The sequence below is a fragment of the Oxyura jamaicensis genome, chromosome 2, assembly GCF_011077185.1.
Source record: "Oxyura jamaicensis isolate SHBP4307 breed ruddy duck chromosome 2, BPBGC_Ojam_1.0, whole genome shotgun sequence".
NCBI lineage: Eukaryota > Metazoa > Chordata > Aves > Anseriformes > Anatidae > Oxyura > Oxyura jamaicensis.
In genome coordinates, this window is record NC_048894.1 from 62,868,024 (window position 1) to 62,888,673 (window position 20,650).

Consider the following 20,650-nt stretch of genomic DNA (forward strand, 5'->3'; position numbering starts at 1 on the left):
TGACTCATTTCCTGTGCATACTCCAGACTGACTTTGTACCTGCTTCCACAAACATATCTAGGTGTTGGTTGTTTTATCCTCTGCTATTTTTAAATTGTTCAGAACTGAACAGTCAGTTAAAATTTCCACTTGTGATTATGATTTTTTAATATATTTTTCACGCAAGGCTGGAGGATTTGCTAAAAGAAATGTATTAAGTGCAGGATCGAGGTGCTGTTGCTAGGATTCCTGCGTGCCTGTCATTTGTAATCTGCATTAAGGGTATTCCCTGGAGCTTTCTAGAGTGGCCCTACCACTTTATATCACCAGGCTGAAAGCATGGCAGAAACCAACTGCTGCCTTGGCCATTAAGCAAGCATTAGTCTGGAAGGACTGCAGCAGCATGTTCACATCTGAGCACCCAGTTACGGTTGCCCTGTGATGCAATTTCCTTGCAGCCTCTTGGCACCCAGGCGTAATGTCATCAGGTTCATCCTCCTGGGCCTGGCAAGTGAGAGATCTTGTTTTTTTTGCAATGAGGTACATGCAAAACTGCCAGCTCCCAGCAAGCTTGCTGCTCAGCATTGTGCAGGAAGGGAAGCCCATCTGGCCAAGATGTGAGCTGTAAAGGTGAAAGGTGACATTTCAGAGGCATCATTCAAGCACTTTATTCAGGTCATGAGAGTAAACCAATTCCCTCCAGGGGATTTGGTCCTTCCCCATTATACAAGCACCGATTTTCATTTGGGTTTTGATAAAGCTTAAAATAACTTGGGTGTAGGTTTGTTTTTTATTTCTTCTAGAGGTGGGTAAGTCACTGCCACCAACACTTGGTAGAATAATATTTAAATACCATGTCATGTTCAGTATGATTTGTGGCTTGCAAAGGGCAGAAAAACCACAAGTAGTTTCATTATTTTTTCATCACCCCTCTGCATCCTAGCAAGCATTATGTTTTAAAGTTGTTGGGTTTTTTAAGTCATAAACCATCAATCTCTCTGCACTCCTGCCCTCTCCCAATCCCTGCTTGAAGCACTGCAAGCAGAGCGCAATAGATTTTGTTTAACTTGTGCTCCCTCTCCTGGCTAGCTACTTCTACAGCAACAGCAGACAACAGATAGCTTTATCCATGAGAGCTGCATATGGTAGAGCAATTACTTGGTCCACCCCTCTCCCTCCACACTTCAACCCCAGAAAGCAAAGGGGCTTACAGAAAATAATAGTTTTCTTCTCTGAAGTCAGCTCTGTTATAATTTTCGGTGCATTCGTGCATCCTTGTTGCAGCTTCCTCCATCCCCAGTACCGAGCTCTGCATTGCAGCAGCGTCTTTGCTCAGCTATCACAGTCCTGGAGTTCATCACACCTTTCTGGTAGGGGTTTGAGATGGGCACTGGGGCAAGTCCATTCTCCTCTTACCTGGTGCACAGCTGGGATATCTCTGTCTACAGTAGTGGAACTCTGAAGAGCACATGCTGTGGATATAAAATTAAGGTCCAGTGTTTCCTTTCTCATTCAGTTAGGATTGGAAATAAAATATAAGTGAGGTAATCATATTTCCACAGAAAGATAGGATTTTTGGATGAGCATTTTAAGTCATTTCCATGGTTTCTTTGGAAATTTAGCCCTAGTGAAATTTGAAGACATCACAAGTTAAATAGTATTTCTTCAGCCATATGGGAGGATGAGAGCTTCTATAGCCAGTGAGTGTCTGTGTGGTTTGTGAACTCATCTTCTACCATCAGGACTGCAGGCTGCTACTCAGGCTGCTTCTTTGAGATTTCTTCATTGCACAGGCTTAGAATGAGCACTGCAGTTTCGGGGCTCTGATATATACTAGCAAAACACTGTGTCTTCCAGGAATTATCACAAAAATATCCTTGACTCTTCCAGGAAAGCTATAAAAATAAAATGTCAGGGCAGGTTGGAGCCAATGTATATCTTGCAGAAGAAGAAAAAAATAAGCTTACAAAGTCACAGATTTATAAAAGCCTCTAAGACCAGAAACGCTAGTCTTTGAATTTGTCACTGTAAGCAGCAAAGGATGCCAGTATAATCAAGATGATATTTAGAAACAAACAAGAAACATGTACTGGATGGTTTTTATTGTCCTGAACAGAAGGGCTATGAGTAAACAGCCAGTGAAAAAGGCTTTAAACAGCATTACTTTCAGTAGTTCAGAGTAAAATCAGCTTTGCTACAAAGTATTTGTATAGTTCCTTCTTCCGTTATCTCCTCTTCTTGAATTTAAGGAGCAGATATCCATTACTTCTATTCATTATTTTTTTTCTTTCCATTTTTATTGTTTTCCAGGAGAAAAAGACGTAATCATCCTGGGAGATTTTAACCAGGCTCCCGACAGCAGTGACCATGACATACTGAGGAAAGAGAAGTTCCATCACTTGGTCCCTTCGAGTACCTTCACCAATATCAGCACAAAGAACCCTCAAGGATCCAAGTCACTGGACAACATCTGGATCAGCCGCAGCTTGAAAAAGGTTTTCACAGGTAGAGTTTCTGGTTAGGTATTAAAACCTGTGTGTGGTCAGCGGTTCGTGTCAAATGTGGGGGCTATCACTTGGTGTGTAGTGACTTCCTACAGCTGCTGGTGAGGCTCCCTTCAATTATTTGGCATGCTGACTAGTTCTTTTGCAAGCTTGTGGAAATGTTTAAATCCAGACATCCCTTCCACATTAATCTTTTTTTCTCCGCGATTCTTTTTCACGCAGGCCACTGGGCTGTTGTGCGAGAAGGTCTTACAAATCCATGGATCCCTGATAACTGGTCCTGGGGCGGGGTGGCTTCGGACCACTGCCCCGTGTTAGCCGAATTTTACATGGAAAAGGACTGGAACAGGAAGGAGGTGACGCGGAATGGAAATGGGGTGACCCTTGAGCGCAACGACTTGAACACTAAGCACGAACGATGATATGAACTGGGGGGGTGTCTCCTGGTCCCCGAGGAGCAGTCCATAGCTCTGTTTGCTTGAGACTCAGCTGCAGAGCAGAACTGCCTCCCCCTCTCCCTCCTTCCCACCATCCTCCCCGCGTCCAGAAAGCATCAGCACTTGACTTGATGGCTGTTGCTCTGTGTCCCTCATGGACAGTTTTTGGGACAGTTACTGTCTCATGGCAATAGAGCAATCTGTAACTTTTTATGGGCACACAATGGACCTGGAGATTTGGATGAGAACTGTACATGAAATAAAGTATACTTTCAATACTGTATGGGATCTCTGCTAAAATGCAGTGAAGCGGGGCTTTGCTGCCATTGTGTGTGTGATGGTTACTTTTCTTTGCTTCCTTGTAAATTGAGGGTAGTAGCAGAGGCCACAAAAAGAAAGACACTAAATTCTTGTTATTTCCTAAGTGTAGCTCAGTACTCACAAAAACTGCTGAAACAGGGAAGCAGGGAAGGGAAGGGGGCCAGGTCCTTATATGAGCAAAAGGACCTGCCCAGAGAAGCCCCATTCCTCCTCAGCCCAGTGCGGATATGGACACCTCTCATCCTCCTCTTCCTCTCCCTGCTTCTGGGCAGGGTGCATTTTGTCCTAGAAGGGCTTCACAGAGCTTGGCTTTGGCTTTCTGTTTGATGTTCAGCATTTGGTGATATTTTTTCCTGCATGTTAGCTTTCAGGAGCTGGGAAAACACTGACTCATCCCTTTCTAGGACCTAGTTCACTTCTCCACCCGTCAGCACTCAAGGCAATGCCCTTTGCTTTGCTTCCTGTTTGGGATCTCACAGGAACAGCCCTGGTTCTCTGGCCATTGGCATAGCAATCGGAGCAAGCTTCTAGAGCAAGGAGGGAGGATCAAAGAGGTAGGCGTGCTGCACCCACCTCTGCCTGTCGGTTCTTCTGGGAGCCTTGTTTTCAATTTCTGCTTCTGGAAGAACGGGCAGTTCTGCATCCCTTTCCTGAGCTCATAAGCCTGTTTCAGGCACCGTTGAGTCTGAATATGGCATATGATCATCATACGTAGAACAGGGATGATGTTTGCTTCCAACATGGGGTTTTCCTATGAAGGTTTGTTTCTGTGCATGTCCTGAGTGGAGAGGAGGATTTTGGTCAACAAGCTGCCACAGTAGTGCCTGGGAAGGAGCATCAAATTTACCAAGTACAAAAAACTTGTGAAGTAGCAATTAACAGAAAGTGACCTAGAGGGGAAACTTATAAGGACTGGAAAAAGCAATTCAGAACCTATAAAAGCAATACATTGCATGTGAAAGGCACAGAGCTGCCCACTAACCCAGCGTGTTCTGCTCCAGGGTCCAATTTGACCACGCAGCACATTTTAATGCTGAGTGAAAAGTAAAGCTCCCTGACGTGACTTACTGTGCTATAGCACAGGGGAAAATACTCCTGACAGCAGTGCCAAACCAAGGAGATGTTCTAACTGAGGGTGTTACAGCAAAACAATATAATATTCTCATAGCATCTTTATGAGTTTAACTTTCCGAAAGACTGTCTGATTTCAAGTAGCAACAATTCACATGCAAACACACCTGGTTGAATATTTCAGATGGTGTTTTTCACTGTATATGCACAACTAAAACTGAAGCAGGGTGGGATAGCCTAGGTACGACTCTACTCTGCAACTGATTTTAACTATGGGTTAATAACCCTGCATGCTGTGAGAACCTCATTTGAGTACAGGCAAGGAGAAAGAAGCCCTTTGCCATGAGGGAGCTAGCAGCTGAATTCTTCTGAGCTTGCCTGGGGAAGAGACTATTTTTCTCTCTCACCTCAGCCTCAGATCACAGTGAAAATCCTGTTGGATTGTTTAAGGTTAGAGAGAAGATAATCAAACAGGTCAGAGAAGCCAACTCAGGTAAATTGGCTCTGAACGGCAAACAGGTTACGGCAGGAAACAGTGGTTTGGGGTCCTGTAGTAATCTTCTACCATTAGGTTTCAGGCAAAGCATTAAATGTGCTGTTAGGAAAGAGGTGTATTGTGTGCCTCCTGAATGCTTGCCAGGGTACAATTGCATGTCGTGCAGAAGATGAAATTTTAGTTCATGTTTCCACGAACACATCCTTGTTCTTAAAGCAGTGTGCACACTCACAGCGCAGTAGAGGGAGGTTTCATTGACATTTTAAGTGATTCAGTGGATAACTAAAATTTCAGAGCATCAGACAAAAATGTATCTTCACTTTCTCAGCACTCCCTGTTGAAAATGGGAGATGCGAGCATTTGTCCCATATCATTAAACAAGGCAGTGAGAGAGCTGGGTTCCAGCTTTGGTTCTGGTTCCTTGCTGCTGCTTTGTCCTCTTCCAGCAGACACAATTTTGCTGTCTCCCTTCACTTTGATCCAACTCTCCTGGAACACTGCAAACTATATGTTAGGATGCAATGGAGTTAGCATGGTCAAATTAATACCACAGGAGGTGCGTGGCAGTAAAATTCCCAAGAACATGCTTCTTCTGGTGCATCTTGAAGCTATTACCTGTGGGCTGTGGTCAGCTAGTAACATGTCTGCTGTCCATTGGGAGCACAGGTGACCTCTGCACCCACCTGAGTGTAATTTGGCTTGAGGAAAACTTCATCCTATGTTTGTTGCTACCTGTGAGAACCATGCTCATGTTTTCCTGCTGTTATCACACTTGACTGTGCAGTGGCTTCACAGCTATTGCAATAAAACTTGAAAGGCCCGGTTCCCCGTTAATCTGCTGCAGGTGCAAAGAAAGGCAGATGCTCTTTGGCCAGTCCCCAGTGCTCAGTGTCACTGGAAGGGCTCTTGCTTTGCAGGGCGCTGATGAGCTGTGTATTAGCACAGACTGTGGTGGAGGAAACAAACTGAGCCGTGATGCCAGGCTGCATACTGCAGGTCACTTAGCTCAGATGGCTGGGAGGGAGGGGAGCTCTAGGAAAGAGGTTGTGTCGTGAATAGACGTGCCCTGGAGCAAGATGGATCCTACAGGCCACGGGGAGGAGGATGGAGGAGTCTGGTACCTGCCCTGCTGGTGGAGCTCTGCCTTGCGTGGAGGGTCAATGCTAGGTATGCACATGATTAGTTCATGGTGGGAGTCAGCAGTGCCTGACTGTTTTGATAGCTTCACTTTTTTAAGAGCTTGCTTTGCTTTTTGTATGCAATATTCTTGCAGGATGATAAAGTTATTGTGAGACTCTTTCCCTCTTGGGTTTTGGAGGTCCCCAAAAGCATTTGTTGTATCATGGTGGCTCAAAAAATGAAGCAGTGGCTGATGTCCTCCTGCCTCTGCCGGCAACTGTGACTAGGGGAGCAACCTTGAATAGCAATTTTATGTTAACATTCTTCATATCAAAGGCAAAGCTAGCCCTGATTTCTGTAGCTTTAATCCCCTTGCAGTGCTGAGGGAAGCAGCAACAACGGAGATGGCACAGAGAGAAACATGGAGTGTTGCAAAAGACCTGTTGTAGCTATGGCCCGAAATACAACCTGCATGCTTTGGGCTCCTCTCCCTGGGGTTATGTTTGAGGTTGAACCACATGTCTATAGACTGTTAGGTACAGCTCTATTTTTATAAGCATAGTCATTTTGGCAAGGCAGTCCAGCTCACTTGTGTATGATGAAGGGTGTTGGAGCCCTTCCCTGCATGCTGGAGGTGAAATCTGGCTGCTTCTTACAACTCCTCTCTCCTCCTGACCATGTGCCAGTCCCAGATCTCCCCTGGCTACTAAAATATGCACAGCTGATTATTCTCCTTTCTTATTTGCTCTGACCTGCTTACTTCAGGGCAAAGCCTCTGCTTTGTTCTGTGGGATTACACAATTAAGCATATTTATTCAGCAAGTGTCAGTTTGGTCATATGGCTTTGCACCGTTAAACTAAACAGGTATGTAAATTGTTGAAAAAAAAAAGAGTTGTGATACCTGAGGGATATTTTGGGGAGCTCTAAGGACCAAACACAAATAACTAACTGTCCTGGAAATTAATTTCCAAGAACCTGGTGGTGACAGCAGTGGGCTGAATTTATCCAGGTTCACCAAAGGTGTGAGCTTGATCAAACAAGGTTAACAGGGTGGGTCTTCGCGCTAAGCCCTCACAGAAACTAGTGATCAGTATCCTTTAAAGGACAGAAAAATGGTTCAGCCACCAGCCATGCAGGCTCTTGGCTTTCTGAGCTTTCATACTTTCATATAGACTTTCTATGCAGCTAAAACTTCTTGCTTTTTAGTATGGATACAATTTGGAAGAAGTGAAGAAACTGGAGAAGTCTGGGCTCATTTGCATGTTCTTGGGTCATCATTCCCCCTCCTTTAAGATGCTTTAAGAGGCATTAAGTCTTAACAGCTTATAAATTTGCAGTTAGTGAGAATCTGTGTTGCATCAGGGAATGACAGGCATACCCTCACGATCTGTTGTTACAGACCTCTGATAGCTCCCAGCAAGGTGTTGTGGGTGGTGTCAGGTGTTTGGTTGTGGGTGGTGTCAGGAGGCTCAGCTTCATGATCAGGTGCCTCTCATGGGAGGCCACGCTTTGTAGGATAGTATATAATGTAAAGACACATGCACATTCAGGTGGACTTGCCTGGTTATAATATGAGGTTTGTGTGCTTTTAGGGTTTTAAGCTTTATGTCCTTTTTACCTCCCTATCTGGAAGAAAATCAGCTTCCATGTGACATCAGAATAACTAAAAGGATTTACTCCAGAGTGCCCATGAGTTAAAGGTACTTTTAGGAAATATGTTGCCGGGTCATTCTTTGGCCCATCCTTCTGGCCATCTCATAACCCCGCATGCTGAGATGTTCCCAGCCTGAGGGGCATCCCAAGGTGTCTCCTTATCAGCTGTGTGAAAGTACAGGCCTTGTTTAATAGGAAAATAGGATGGAATGTGCACAGACCTGAACTATGATATTGCACAAGCTTTGTGTGAGGAGGTAACACAAGGTGCACCAGCTCCAAGCTGTCGGAGCATGTTCCCACCAGTTTTTAGGCAGTGGCCTTCAAGGAAATTTTTCCTTCTCCAGATCACAGCTCCAGACTTCCATCATCTCTTTGCACACTAGCAGACAACAGGTGCTGCTATGCAGCTGGATAGTTATTTTGCATTCTCATACTGCTTGAGCACTTCTTGGACATCTTGTCTGTGGGAACTTTAACTTGATTCTTTTCACTGTAGGAATGTTACTCATTTTCCTGAATAACTTCAAATGAACAGCTTTTGTGCAGGATTTTTCCCCAGCTTGTTACTGGCTTCCTCAAAGGGACTTCCCTTGGGACAGTCAGGGACAGTCAGGGACTCAGGAAGAAGCCTAAAAGGGTTGGGGGCAGGTGGGAATGTGTGAGAAATCCTAAATGCATGGGGATCAGGGGGCGGCTGGTGGGGGTTCACCAAATTGCTGTTTGTCTATGACATAGCTACAATGCAGAGGGCCCTAAGGAGAAGGGTGGAGAGATATCTGAGCAAGGATGCTGGGAGATGAGGGCGTGTGGGGCTGTGAGAGAAGCTGGAAAAGAAGGAAGGATGGAGAACAGGTGGAGAGGTGAAGCATAGCTGGGCGCTTCTCCTCATGGTCCTGTGCAGCTGGTGACATATCTTGCCAGAACCTGGAAAAAATTATTTTCTGGAAGCTGCAAAGCTTCCAGAGACAAAATAAAGGGGGCCTCAGTTTTAAAACATTGTGTGGGAAACAGAAGAGGTTGAGTCATAGACCAAGTATGGATTTTTCTGGTGGGTGTAAATTACTTGTCTTGTTTTCTAGGCTCAGGGATGGATGATGTGTTAGCAAACGTATTTGTGAGATAAAAAGGAAGGTGAAAGACTGGGATATTAAATTAAGGCAGCCTGAAGAATGAATACTAGAGACCAAGACAAAATCCACAGGGAAGAAATAACCAAGTCAGGTGGAGGGGAAAGCCTGGTCTGTCTTGTTTGGGATATGGCATGAGATAGAGGTAGGGCCTATCTATGAGAACCTTCAAGCACAACTCTCAGGACTGCTGGGCTAAGACCTCTGCTATTCAAATAGCTGTACAAGGGGGGCTGGTGCTTGTGCATGCCCTCTGGTTCTCCTCTGAAGCCCCACAGCATTGCACAAGCCACCTGAGACGTGTCCCCTCCACAGGGACTCCTTCCATCCTGCCCCTGTGCTGCCACGTGTGAGGAGCAGCATGGCCTGGGGCCGTTCTGTTCCTGCACCTCCGGCCTTGCTTCTCCCTCCACCAAGTCTTCTTGTAGCCTCTCTAGCCCCTGTTGTGCTGCCAGAAGCAAGATTCCCAGATGGGGTGGGCTGACAGAAAGCAACGCCTGGCCTAGGGGCCATGTGCAGCTGCGGTGTGGCCTGTGCAAGTGCCTTCACCAGAGGGAACCTGGTCCTGCCTCCTGAACCTGCGGTTTGGGCTCCAGTCTCATGCTTCGCGTTACTGGCACTAAATTACTGACAACATTACTAAATACCCATTAAGGGTTGTGGGGTATCCTTAAATATCCTTAAATACCCTTATTTAAATATGTTTTAAATATCTTTAAATATCCTTATTTACACATATCCTTAAATATCCTTATTTATACATACCCTTAAATATCCTTATTTACACATGAGGGAGCTGAACCACAAGGAGATGACAGGACTCCATGGAGATAAGTGTGAGAGGGCATAAGGAGCCCAGAAACAAAGCAGCAGGGAGAAGCAGGGGGATCATCAAAGTGTTGAAGCAGAACATTCACAGTTGCTGTTTCCCACATGGTGCTAAGAAATGCATTGCTGCCATGTGGCTCCAGTGAGGCCTCAGACCAGGCCCTAGAAAAAGGGAAGGTGTGTGACATCTGACAGAACAGAGGGATCCATACCTGATACACACCTTCCACGAAGCCCCATGGCAGAACCTTTGTGAGTCCAACCCCAAATGATGTTTCTCAGAACTGTGCCAGGAAGCCTTCATGCACAGCTTGGGATGTCCACCTAGCTGTAAAGCAATGCTGCCCGAAGAGAGCAATGCTACAGAACACTGTATTCTAATCTCTGTCATTCTTTCATTTAGTTTTATTTGTAAAACTTGTAAAAAAAATCCTTGGAAACAGGTCTGGTGAAGCAGGGTGGCCTTCCCAATGTTGGCCACATGTCTGTATAGGAACAACACAGAAGTAGTGAGACATCCATACGGCAAAGCAACAGGACCGGACAGCTACAAAAGGCACTGTCACATCACTGACAGCACGAAACTTGGTAGTGACATAAGCTCACATGCACTGCTGTCCAAAAACTTTATTACAGGTAATTACTTTATTATGGTAATTACCATAACTTAGTAACCAGGCTATGCACGGGGGGGGGGGGGGGGGAAATACAGGAAAACTTACAAAAGCTACACTTCAAAATTTGAAATACTTACAAAGGAGTAAGGACAAATCTGGCACTGAAAACAGAAGCTGTCACATTTTTGATCTACAGCTACAGTAATATCTTTATAGTGACCACTTCCAGACAAACCTTGCAGTAGGCAAATCTATTTCTAGAATAACGGAGAATAGAAATAGTTCAACGACTTTGGGGAAAAAAAACTTGGGAGACAAATTTTGAAGTAAAGCAAAGAGGCCTGCAGTAGCACTTAGGGCTACAGGGCAATAGAAGAGCCAAGTGGCTGCTGGAGGAAGGGCGGTGGGCATGGTATCCTGTGCAAAGCAGAGCAGCTAGCATGGCCTCATGGTTCCAGGGACATGGGACAGTAATATCCGTAGCTCATAACACACAACTACTGGGGTAAGGGACAAAGCACTTGGTGTAGAAGTAAACGGAGGAAGGCAAGACATTCTCTACAGTAAGAAAATACCCATTCAAAACTGTCTTTTATGTAAAGTACTGGCCCTCTTAGGTACCCCTGGATCTGCAAAGTGAGTGCAATCTCAAATGATCTCTGTGTGATTTGCTCTGAAGGTGGCTTTTGATTGTGATCTTTGACTTGACCTCAGCCACATCTGGCTTTCTTTCTACTTCTAGCAAAGAGTCCAAATCTGAATCCAGATAGCATGGGTGCAGGACTGCAAGTTGACCCCGTCAGGCTGTCTGCTCAGTTCAGTTCTAAAACAAGGCTGTGCAGGCAAAGCTACAAGTGACCAAACTAGACAGCCTGAGGGGGAGAAAAAAGGGATTTTATTTCAGCATACAGAGGCTGAAAGGCTTTCAGATCATAAACAACACTGACAATATAAAATTAAGGCTGCTGTGGGGAGTTCTTGGTCCTTGCTTTGAAAATAACCAAATTTAGTAAATTTATGCTTGAGTGCATCTTATTTTTTGAAGCAGTCAACCAGCTGCTGCAAGCGCACCACAATACTAGCTAAAAGGCAGCTGGTTTCATGGCATTACTCAAAAACCTTCAGACCTCTTAGCCAACTGATAACTTCTCCTCCTGGATTTTACTATTTTCCTGTCATGAAACATGTTCTCAGGATTTTGCTGTCGTGGCTGTTAATGTCCTGGGTGTAAAATAAGGCTGGAGAACGTGGGAGGGTTATTCCATCCTTTTCATTGAAGGATAAACGAAAGAGAGGGATGCCAGGGCTCAAACCCATGCAATGTGGCATGGAGGAAACATTGGCTCCATCTACTTGCCTCCATCTACTTGCCTCCTCCAATGCCGGGCCTGTTATCTGTGGGACAAGGAAGTAGGGGAAGAAACAACAGAGGCTCCTCCAAGGCCCTCCCCTGTTCTTGCCCAGCTTCTTGTACCATAGCAGCTTCCCAAGAGTTCAGATTTACCCCAGTAAAAAGCTATCTACTAAAACTAAAAAATCATTTGTCAAAGTACTTATAGGTGCAAAACTCAATTTGCCTTGACAATGCCATAATACTCTGGATTCAGAAAATGTAGTCTATGTAGTAAGTCTTTTTGCATCACATAAGCTATTTATCATTTGACTATCCAAGCTTTACAGTAACATGCTTTCTGTACATGTGTCTAGATGTGGCACCAGCAGTTAAAACAGAGGTAAGTTTGCTTGAAGTGGTGTAGCACTTCTGTTGGAACACAGGAACAGGGCACTTGTGAATCACTTTTTTCTCCCCATCCATGTCTCATTTCTGCACTAAGCTCTGCAAGCTCAAGCTTTCTGCAGCGTGGAGGCCTGATGCTGCTCAAAAAGTGAGTTGATCCTCTGTAGGCTCAGGTGACCTGCGGAAGAAGTGGGTGTTGCCTGCTGTGCTGACTTACATTCCTGTATTCCCAAATTTACTTATAACAAAAGTCACAAAATCACAGTTCTGCCCAAGCCTTCTCCCAAAATGCTACCATACTGAACTCACTAGCCATGCTATACTTATCTTCAAAGCAGGATGACCCTTTCCATAAGTCAACTTCTTGAAACACGTACTGTACAGATAAAGATGTAGAACGATGTAACAAACCAGTGGTATAAAGATGATAACTTTGCTACAGTTGATGACTGTTTACAGTCATCAAATCAGCGATACCTTTTTTTTTTTTTTTAATGTTAAATCTCCTAGTAAAAAATTCCAACTTTTTATAGCTTTTGATCAGAGCTTTCATCCTGTTGCACAAAGACCTGCTTCTGTTCACTGTGATTACTTCACTTTTTGTTGCTGTTGCAGTGATGACCAAATAGGAAAGAGTTGTGCAGTGATGTAGCATAATCTACAACAGTGCATCACCATGAGCTGTGAAAGCTGACTAAAGACAGAGTGTATATGAATAGACAAAAGGGTAATTTCCCCTTTCTCTTTTCTTCCACCTCTAAATCTGGATGGGAAAAGGTAGTATGTTACAAAAGAAAGTGTCAAGCACTATGTCTAGCCTACAAAATAGAATAGATGACTGGACAGATCACTGCAAAGGAATTCCTAAGTCAAACTTAAAAAAAAAAAAAAAAAAAAAAAAAAAAAAGTATATAACCACAATGCAAAAGCAACACAAAGGGACATTTTCTGAATTCCATGTGTTCTAGGCACCCTTCCCTCCTGCCCCAGCCCTTTTAAGTCCATTCTTATAAATGCTAGGAAGTCCAATTCTACATCCTCAGTTTCACAGAGTGAATGGTTGACTAATACTGTTAATCTATGAGATCCTGGAGCTCCTCATCAGTCAGCTCATTGACTTCCATAATCTTTTCCAAGTGCTCCATATAACGGGCATGATCTTGCAAAAAGTGTGGTACCCTCATGTTCTCAATCACAGCCAATCCTTTCAGGCGGTCCACATCCTCATATGAGATCTGCAAAGAAGGACATGGGTTAATTCTGCACTGTAGTCCTGCTACTTATCTGATGTTGCTCTAAATTACCTTCTGTAGATGATAAAAGATTTCAGAGCAGGGGGTTTAAAAGCTTGTGAGAGTCCTTTGAAAGCAACCCTAGAACATGGGTGCCTCAATGGAAGATGTGAAAAAAAGTGTAATTTTAGCAATGCCTACATACTTCCCAATTCTGCTTTTGATTATATCAGTGAACAGATGCACATAAACCTGAATGAGACTGACCTACAACAGCTGCAGGAATCGAGGGAAAGGATGGGACATGTGAGTCCTGGGGTCTCTTCTCAAAGAGGTGGAAAGATTGATATGAGAATGGAGAATACGCTGGGCCTGCCACTGAGGAACAGGAAAGGGAGTGCAGACAGGCATGGAACAGGAAGCAGGCAGGCCTGGGCTTTGGGAAAGGCAGGGTGCCAGGTGACCTGAATTCTGATTTTTGTTTTCACTAGCAAATGTGCTTATGCAAAGCTAAATTAAAATGCACCTCTAGTAACAAACTAATCACAGCTTGGGCAACCTTAAGCATCCCTTTTTTTTATTTATTTATTTTTTTCCTCATTTAATAGGATAGAAATTAGTTTTGCCTCTTGGCATCAAAGCCTTCTGGGTAAACGTGTAACATTTCTAAAGTTTTTTATAGCTGCTGCAAGGCCTACTACTTTTTTTCTGTAATGGAAGCTGAGATTTTTTTGCCATAGTCATATGATTCTACAAGCTAGGACCTCCAATTTTTGAACTCACAATAGCTCAAGGTGCTGCAAGTGATAGTCCAGAGAAGTACAAATGCTTTGGTTGTGCGATGCTACACAGGCTGTCCTGCAAACACAGAACTGGTTTGCTTGGGCAAATATCCAGTGTGATGTGGTTGTCGCTTGTCTACAAGCTGTGTATGCTGAGGCACCCTACAGACAGAAGCATATGTGCTGGCAAAACACAAGCCTGGCCCTGCTTACTAATTGGCACATCATATTTCCTCACAGCAGGTTTGTGCCAGGTGGCTTGAGAGTGGTGCCGGCACCTTTGAACCTTTTTAACCCACGTTTTTCCTATGGAACTGAGCACTGCGCTGTCAGAGCTCCCTGGAAACAGCCTGCCCTCTTAGCAGGTGGTGGTTCCTATTTTGAAAAGGTTAAAGCAAGCACAAATCTTCCACCGGTGTGTAAGAGACATGGAAGGGCTCTCTGGAAGGATAGGAGGGTCTAATCCAGATTGCTAAACCCACTCCATAGAGGCGGTCAGATGCAGGGTGCACGTCTCACTGGAGATAACGGGAACAATGTCTGCAAACAGAATGAACTTGCCTCTGAGCAGACATTTAGGCTTTTATAGTTGCAATGATGAGATGCATCCTGATTCAACAAACAAACAAACAAACAAAAAACTGTACATATGTCCAGGGCTACTCAAGTCACTCAGATTCTGCTGTTTGAAGGCAGTGGACAGTGGGGCATTACACCTTGATTACTGTATTTAGAAGTAGATACAGGGGAGCTATGCAAGATCATACCATCTCCTCTCAGAGGCGCAGAACCAAATTAGATTAAATACAAACCTTCTCTCCTGTCCCACTTTTAAATTCTACCTCTTTCCCTCAAAAGAAAAAAAAAAAAAAGAAGACCCTTTTACCTCATACTTATTTATATTCAGGGGTTTCTGCTACTGCTGCAACCAAGAAACAAGAATCTGTGATTCAAGGTATGGTTTGATTGGGATTGCTGTAATTACTAAAACCCACAAAAGATGATGTTCTGAGGAGATTGAGGAGATTAAAAACATAGTCTCATCCTACTGTGGCAATGGGTTGTCTTCCTACCCACATATATTTAAAAATATCCTATTAGGTTAAAAAAAAAAAAAAAAAAAGAGGCTAAAACAGGCTTACTTAGGCTCTTTGTAACATGCCCACATTCCTGGAAAACACAACTTGATTTTCCTGGAGTATATGGGGATACTGGAGTGAGATGACTGAGAGAACTGAACATCTGCCGTATGAGGAAAGGCTGAGAGAGCTGGGACTGTTCTGCTTGGGGAAGAAAAGGCTCAGGGGCATCATACCAATGTTTATAAATGCCTGATGGGAAGGAACGAAGAGGGAACCAGACTCTTCTCAGCAGTGCTTGCTGCTCCCAGGGCAAGAGGGCACAAAATAAAATGCACAAAATTTCATCTGAACACAAAACACAAAACACTTTTTTTTTTTTTTTTTTTTTTTTTTTCTGTGAGGGTGGTAAAACACTGATAAAGGCAAACCGTGGAATCTCCATCACTGGAGATATTCAAAGCCCTGCTAGACAGCTGACCGTGGTTGGACTAGATGATCTTGAGAGGTCTCTCCTGACTTCAACCACTCTGTGATTCTGAAAGCAGACGGTGCTCTTACGGATGGATTTCCAGTTTGCAGAAGTGTGCAGTAAAAACAATCAGAGTAGCCTTTAAGTTCCCTTGATTTTAGAAGTTGTAAAGTCAAGCATTTGTAAATCATCATATTGCTAGAATTAAATTGCTTGTAGATCCTTAATATAGGTGCCTTCTGTGTGGATTACAATTGAATCTTCAATTAAATGAGCAATGACAATAAATTTTTGAAGTGGGTTGACAATGCTGCAGTCCCTCTGAAGAGAGCAAGGGATAAAGCAGTGCAGGAAGGGTATGTGTTCAGTACAAATTAGCAGGTAGAAACTGCCTGGAGTTAAGCAGACTTAAAAGAAAAACGAAGTTTCAGAGAATAAAGCTGCAGAGACTTATCTGACACAGCGCAATTTCTTTTAGAGGTTTCTAACTTGGTTCAGTGACTTAAGTAGTTCTGCTCACCAATAGGGATGTTTCTGGCACTACAAGCAATGCTTCTTCAATGTGGACCAAAAGCTTCTATCATAATATGCTATGCCCCTTTATCACCCAGTGAACGCCAAGCAGGCAAAAATGTTGGTATACCAGCTCTAAATGCAAGCATAATAATATTAACTTGAATCCTGTTTTGTATGACTATGAACCCTGTTTTAGTAACTGTGGAAACTTAGCAATCCAATGAATTGGTTCAGGAACTCTGACAAAGTTTATGCAGTTAATATGGTTTTGTGTATAATTTTGAGAACAAACATGCAATGACAACAGACAGAAAATATGATCTGTGAATTTAGAAACAACATGTATTCTGGAAAAGAAAGACCATGATTTCTGAAAAACAAACAAACAAAGAAACAAACAAAAAAAACAGTGAGGGAATTTGAGATGAAAATCATAGTACTGTCTCTCCCTTTGTGATGGAACAGGATGCCTTAACATCAATCTGTGAATTTAGCTTCTTACTAGGACCACCACCTTATCTAGTACCTGTCCTGCTTGCTCAAGGCAGTCCATTGTACTGCAGGTCAGGTAGTACCCTATAAAAGGAGGAAAGTCTGAGAAGTATGACCATAAAATCTTAATCTGATAAACAAGGAATGAGGAAAAGCTGGTAGGAATTCTTAGGACCTCAAAATATTTTTAACTTGCACTGTGTGTTCAGGTGTTGTATGGAACAGAGATTTCTATCAAAGTAAAACAGCACAATGACTCATAACTCTTTGCAAGCAGGCTTACTCAAATGATAAAACGGTATCCTTTAGGTAAGGATGAATCCACTCACCTTTCCGAGGGCTGTCAGAAGGTGGAAATCAATGGACTCCCTATATCTCAGGATTTGGAGGATGCCGTCTAAGTACACCTGATCTTTATTGAAACAGCCTAAAAGGAAACAATATAAATTGCAATCTGTCAGGGTTTGTTCAAGGCATATTCTCAGAAACTACTGTAAATAGAACAATTTTATTTTTTAAAGCTATATTTTTATACCACAGTTTGAAAATCCTTCCCAAAAACTAACTAGAAGGCTAAATCCACAAGCCAGAGAAAGATATCAAACAGAAGATAGTCTCTGATAATATCTGGGTCAATAATTCTTGTAATAAACAGGAAAGGAAGTCAAACTGTATGAGCTTTTTCTGTTTTACTTTCAGTAAAAAATCCTTTACTGATTCAGTTTGAATGTCTTGCAAATGTGCATTTCCAGTCTTGTTTTCAACAGCAGAAATCCTGTTGCTTCATTGCAGGAAGTGCAGAGTCCCATTTCTCCCTTTTGTAAAAGTTTTACTGTATTGAAGGAGGCTCTATGCACATTCTGAAAGCTCCCTGAAGCACAAAAATAGATAAGAAGACAAACGGAACCCACCTGGCTGTGATGTGTCAGTCCATCCCCTCTTGGCTCGTACACAGTAATCCCACCTGGTATTGGGGTCCTTGACAAATTTCCCCACGTCCTGGAAAAGCTGGCTGAAGGACATTTGACTAGCCTGATAGACTGTGTAGTAGAGCAGGGCAGCTCTCCAAAGGAAAGGGTCTTTGCGGAAGAGGACGCTGTGAATGCTCGCTAGCCCTTCTTCTGTAGGGTTAATCGGTTTCAACCCATGTTTCCTTCGTCCGTTCCAGTTGCACCAAGGTTGGCTGTTGTTGTTAAACCCTCGAAAATAATGAGTTCCTAAAAAGAAAGGGATATGGGACTTAGAAGAGTAACAGCAAATGATTTCTTTAAAATGGTAAAATACTGAAGGAGATGCCAGTTTCAGGACTCTGAACTGGGCTTGGGGAAAAGTTGGCAAACTTTAGCCTAATCTATAAGAGAAAATTTTGTCAGAGCTAGATACGCATGCAATTATTCACCTGCTGATTGCAAACTGAAACTCCCACAAAATGCCTAAGGAACACAAATGTCAGCAAGATTTGAGTTCCCAAATCAATGAAAAGAAATTTTCAAAACTGTCTTGCATGCTGGTTGCCTCTAGCATAGACTAGGTTTTTTGGTGAACAGAAGGAAGGAGAATCAAAGGAGGGAAGGGTTCAGTGGGCAGAAACATTGCCTCTTGAAGCTGATTAAAGAGCCCAGCTGCAGCCTTGGAAGAGGCTGCTGTCCTCTTACATTGTGAGTCAAACTGCTTCAAGGCAAACACAGGGCTTATTCTTCAGTTGAAATTCAGACACTACCCAAATTTATCTAGTTTTGATGCATTGAAGTAGGACAATTTGCAGAATTTTTCTACAGGGCTGGGCCAGCCTTGTGCAATACAAAATCAATGCAATCCTGCACGGATTTAGGGGTCTCTGGGTAAATTCTTCATGCCGAAAGCATGCTTACATTTGCAAGCAATGCGTCATAACAGAAGCAAATTTGTGAAGTGAAATGGCTAGTGCTGAGGTTGAACAGTCATACTATTTGTGTTTCATTTTTTAAAATCCAGACTAGCTCTAGGTCAGTGTCACAAACAAAACATCCCCAAGCAATGACAGCACAGTAGCTATGCCCTGGATCACAGCCAGGTTAGCATCATATGAAAGGATTAACTTTGTCTGCTCCAAGATTTCTTTGGGATGCGAACCTCAGTGCAGTTAGTGGGGCTAGTTGGTAGACTTGCTTTAAAAGCTCTCTCCTGACCTGACCTAAAATACTAATATACATGAATCCTAGGGACCCCCATATCTTCCTCCTACTGTGTAGTGCAGTGATAGTAAGTTTCTCCTTCCCTTTAGCACACCTACAGCATGGGTTCTTTAGATAGGGATGTTCCCTTCTTCTGTGTATACACAGTGCCTGGCTGATTACTGCAAAATAAGACAGAATGCATGCAAGTACTCCCCTTTGTCTGAAGAACTGATGTCATGCTCATACCGATTTCATGTCTCAGCATCCCTTCCAGCCAGTGCTCTCTCGCAGTGGAGATATTGATAGTGAGAGTGGGGCGGCCATTCACCACTGTCATTGAGGCTCGAGAAAGCAGGTCCTCCGTGAGATGGACCACAATCTGAAGATGAGAGAGTCCAAGTATCAGAGCTCTACTCTCATTCCTGTTACTGCTTTACACTTTTCTTTGCCCTTTCCAATATTTGTTTGGCCCCTTGCCCTTCATGGCTCTTGCTGACAGCAACTAACCTATGAGAGACATCTCTGACTGCTGAAATGTTGTAGTCACCTGTGCTTCTGATAAATCCTCAGGCTTTAGTGGGATTCAGCACGAGGGTTAACACAGGCAGATATGAGACTGCAAAATTAAATACAGTAACACTGACTAGTTTGGGGGGGCAACTATCTGCAAAGTAAACTAGAGAAATTACAGTTTTTTGAACAGTGTCTACTTATCTTGGTACTATTTTGAACTAAAAAATATGAGATAAGCATGCATAGATTGACGGGGTATCTGTACACTTAACTGTCTGGAACCTTCTTAGTTGCAATTCTGAAGTCACGTGGAGGAGAGGGGGAGCACTGTGTGTTTTGTTTCCCTATACATGATGCAGACTTTAAATATAATTAAAATGCTGTTACTGTTTTGTTTTATACAGGAATTTAATTCTAATTTTCCTGTTTTCTCTTGGAAAAATAGTAATAAAAAATACCTATAGAGAAGGAAATCAGTGCAAGCTGATACATTTTGGTGTTTGAGTTTTAAAAGGATTTTTTGAACAAGTGACTGGGAGGGAGATGGGAAACTCTTTTTTGAAGATTAAGCATTTTTCCTTCTTCATGTATTACCTAAAGATAGTCCCCACAGTACTCCTCAAAAGAGTACCTAAAGGACAGATTGTTTTTTGCTATCAAGTTAACAAAAAAGGACCCAGGGATAAAAGGCATTAACACATTACTACCAGTGTTGACTTCCCTGTAGGCAAAACCCACCATTCAGCTCCAAGTTCAACAGCAATTAGACCCATAAAGCTCTTATTTAAGATTCAGGAAAGATGAGTGCTTAAGCATTTAGATTTAAATACTGGTACCACTTAACTTTATTAATGCTTCTTCAAATGAAGAAATTACAGTAATTCTGTAATATTTCAGACAATACTAAGTAGACATATTTAACTGTACTTTTTAAGAAAGTTTCATTAAGAAGGACATAGGATGTTTCATGAGGGTGCAGGATTCTGCTTCCATGAAGACAAACCAAAACAAACATGAACACTAAGGGAGATAAAAGCACAGTGAAGACCTCAATTGTACATTTTTTTCTGCTTTCTCTAAACTATAGTTTGGTAACCTCACACTTAGAAACATAGGTGAAGTCTGGTATCAGTGTCAAATTACAGTATCCCAAAAAAGGTGTAATGATTTTAGCAGTTTCTCCTAGTATTATTACATTTAGTAATTAAACCTAGTTCTATATACTGATTATTGTCTATTTTGTCTATCCCCATTCCAGTCTCCTCTCATTCACTGCCAATGCTATCATCTAAGTCTTGGACTGTGTCAGCTGATGTTTTCATTTGGAATAATTCTCTTCCTACATTCAGTTTCATCTGATTCTTCCAAGTAATTCAATGTAACTCAGTCAGACATTGTCTAAAATCCTGAATATAGGAAATAAGTTTGTTTGTAGAGGACTCTAAAATATTAGTAGGTTGAAGTCAGGAAAAAACAGCACTTAAACCAACTCAACCTCTTTTGGACTTTTTTAT

At 42.8% G+C, this 20,650-nt stretch overlaps 2 protein-coding genes across 5 annotated transcripts in view; one reads left to right on the forward strand and one right to left on the reverse strand.

The window, feature by feature from the left end:
* Nucleotides 1–3,203, forward strand: part of EEPD1 (endonuclease/exonuclease/phosphatase family domain containing 1) — a 69,660-nt gene extending 66,457 nt beyond the window's left edge. For both annotated transcript variants that reach the window (XM_035318091.1, XM_035318093.1), the window contains 2 exons: nucleotides 2,290–2,484; nucleotides 2,706–3,203. In XM_035318091.1, the coding sequence (XP_035173982.1) occupies nucleotides 2,290–2,484; nucleotides 2,706–2,905 (395 nt within the window). In that variant the 3' untranslated portion in view covers nucleotides 2,906–3,203. The remainder of the gene's footprint in view (nucleotides 1–2,289; nucleotides 2,485–2,705) is intronic.
* A 6,721-nt stretch (nucleotides 3,204–9,924) lies between these two features.
* KIAA0895 (KIAA0895 ortholog) overlaps nucleotides 9,925–20,650 on the reverse strand; it is a 29,744-nt gene continuing 19,018 nt past the window's right edge. For all 3 annotated transcript variants that reach the window (XM_035318263.1, XM_035318264.1, XM_035318262.1), the window contains 4 exons: nucleotides 18,870–19,002; nucleotides 17,379–17,684; nucleotides 16,797–16,894; nucleotides 9,925–13,129 (listed from right to left, as the gene is read on the reverse strand). In XM_035318263.1, coding sequence (XP_035174154.1) covers nucleotides 12,968–13,129; nucleotides 16,797–16,894; nucleotides 17,379–17,684; nucleotides 18,870–19,002 — 699 coding nt within the window. In that variant the 3' untranslated portion in view covers nucleotides 9,925–12,967. The remainder of the gene's footprint in view (nucleotides 13,130–16,796; nucleotides 16,895–17,378; nucleotides 17,685–18,869; nucleotides 19,003–20,650) is intronic.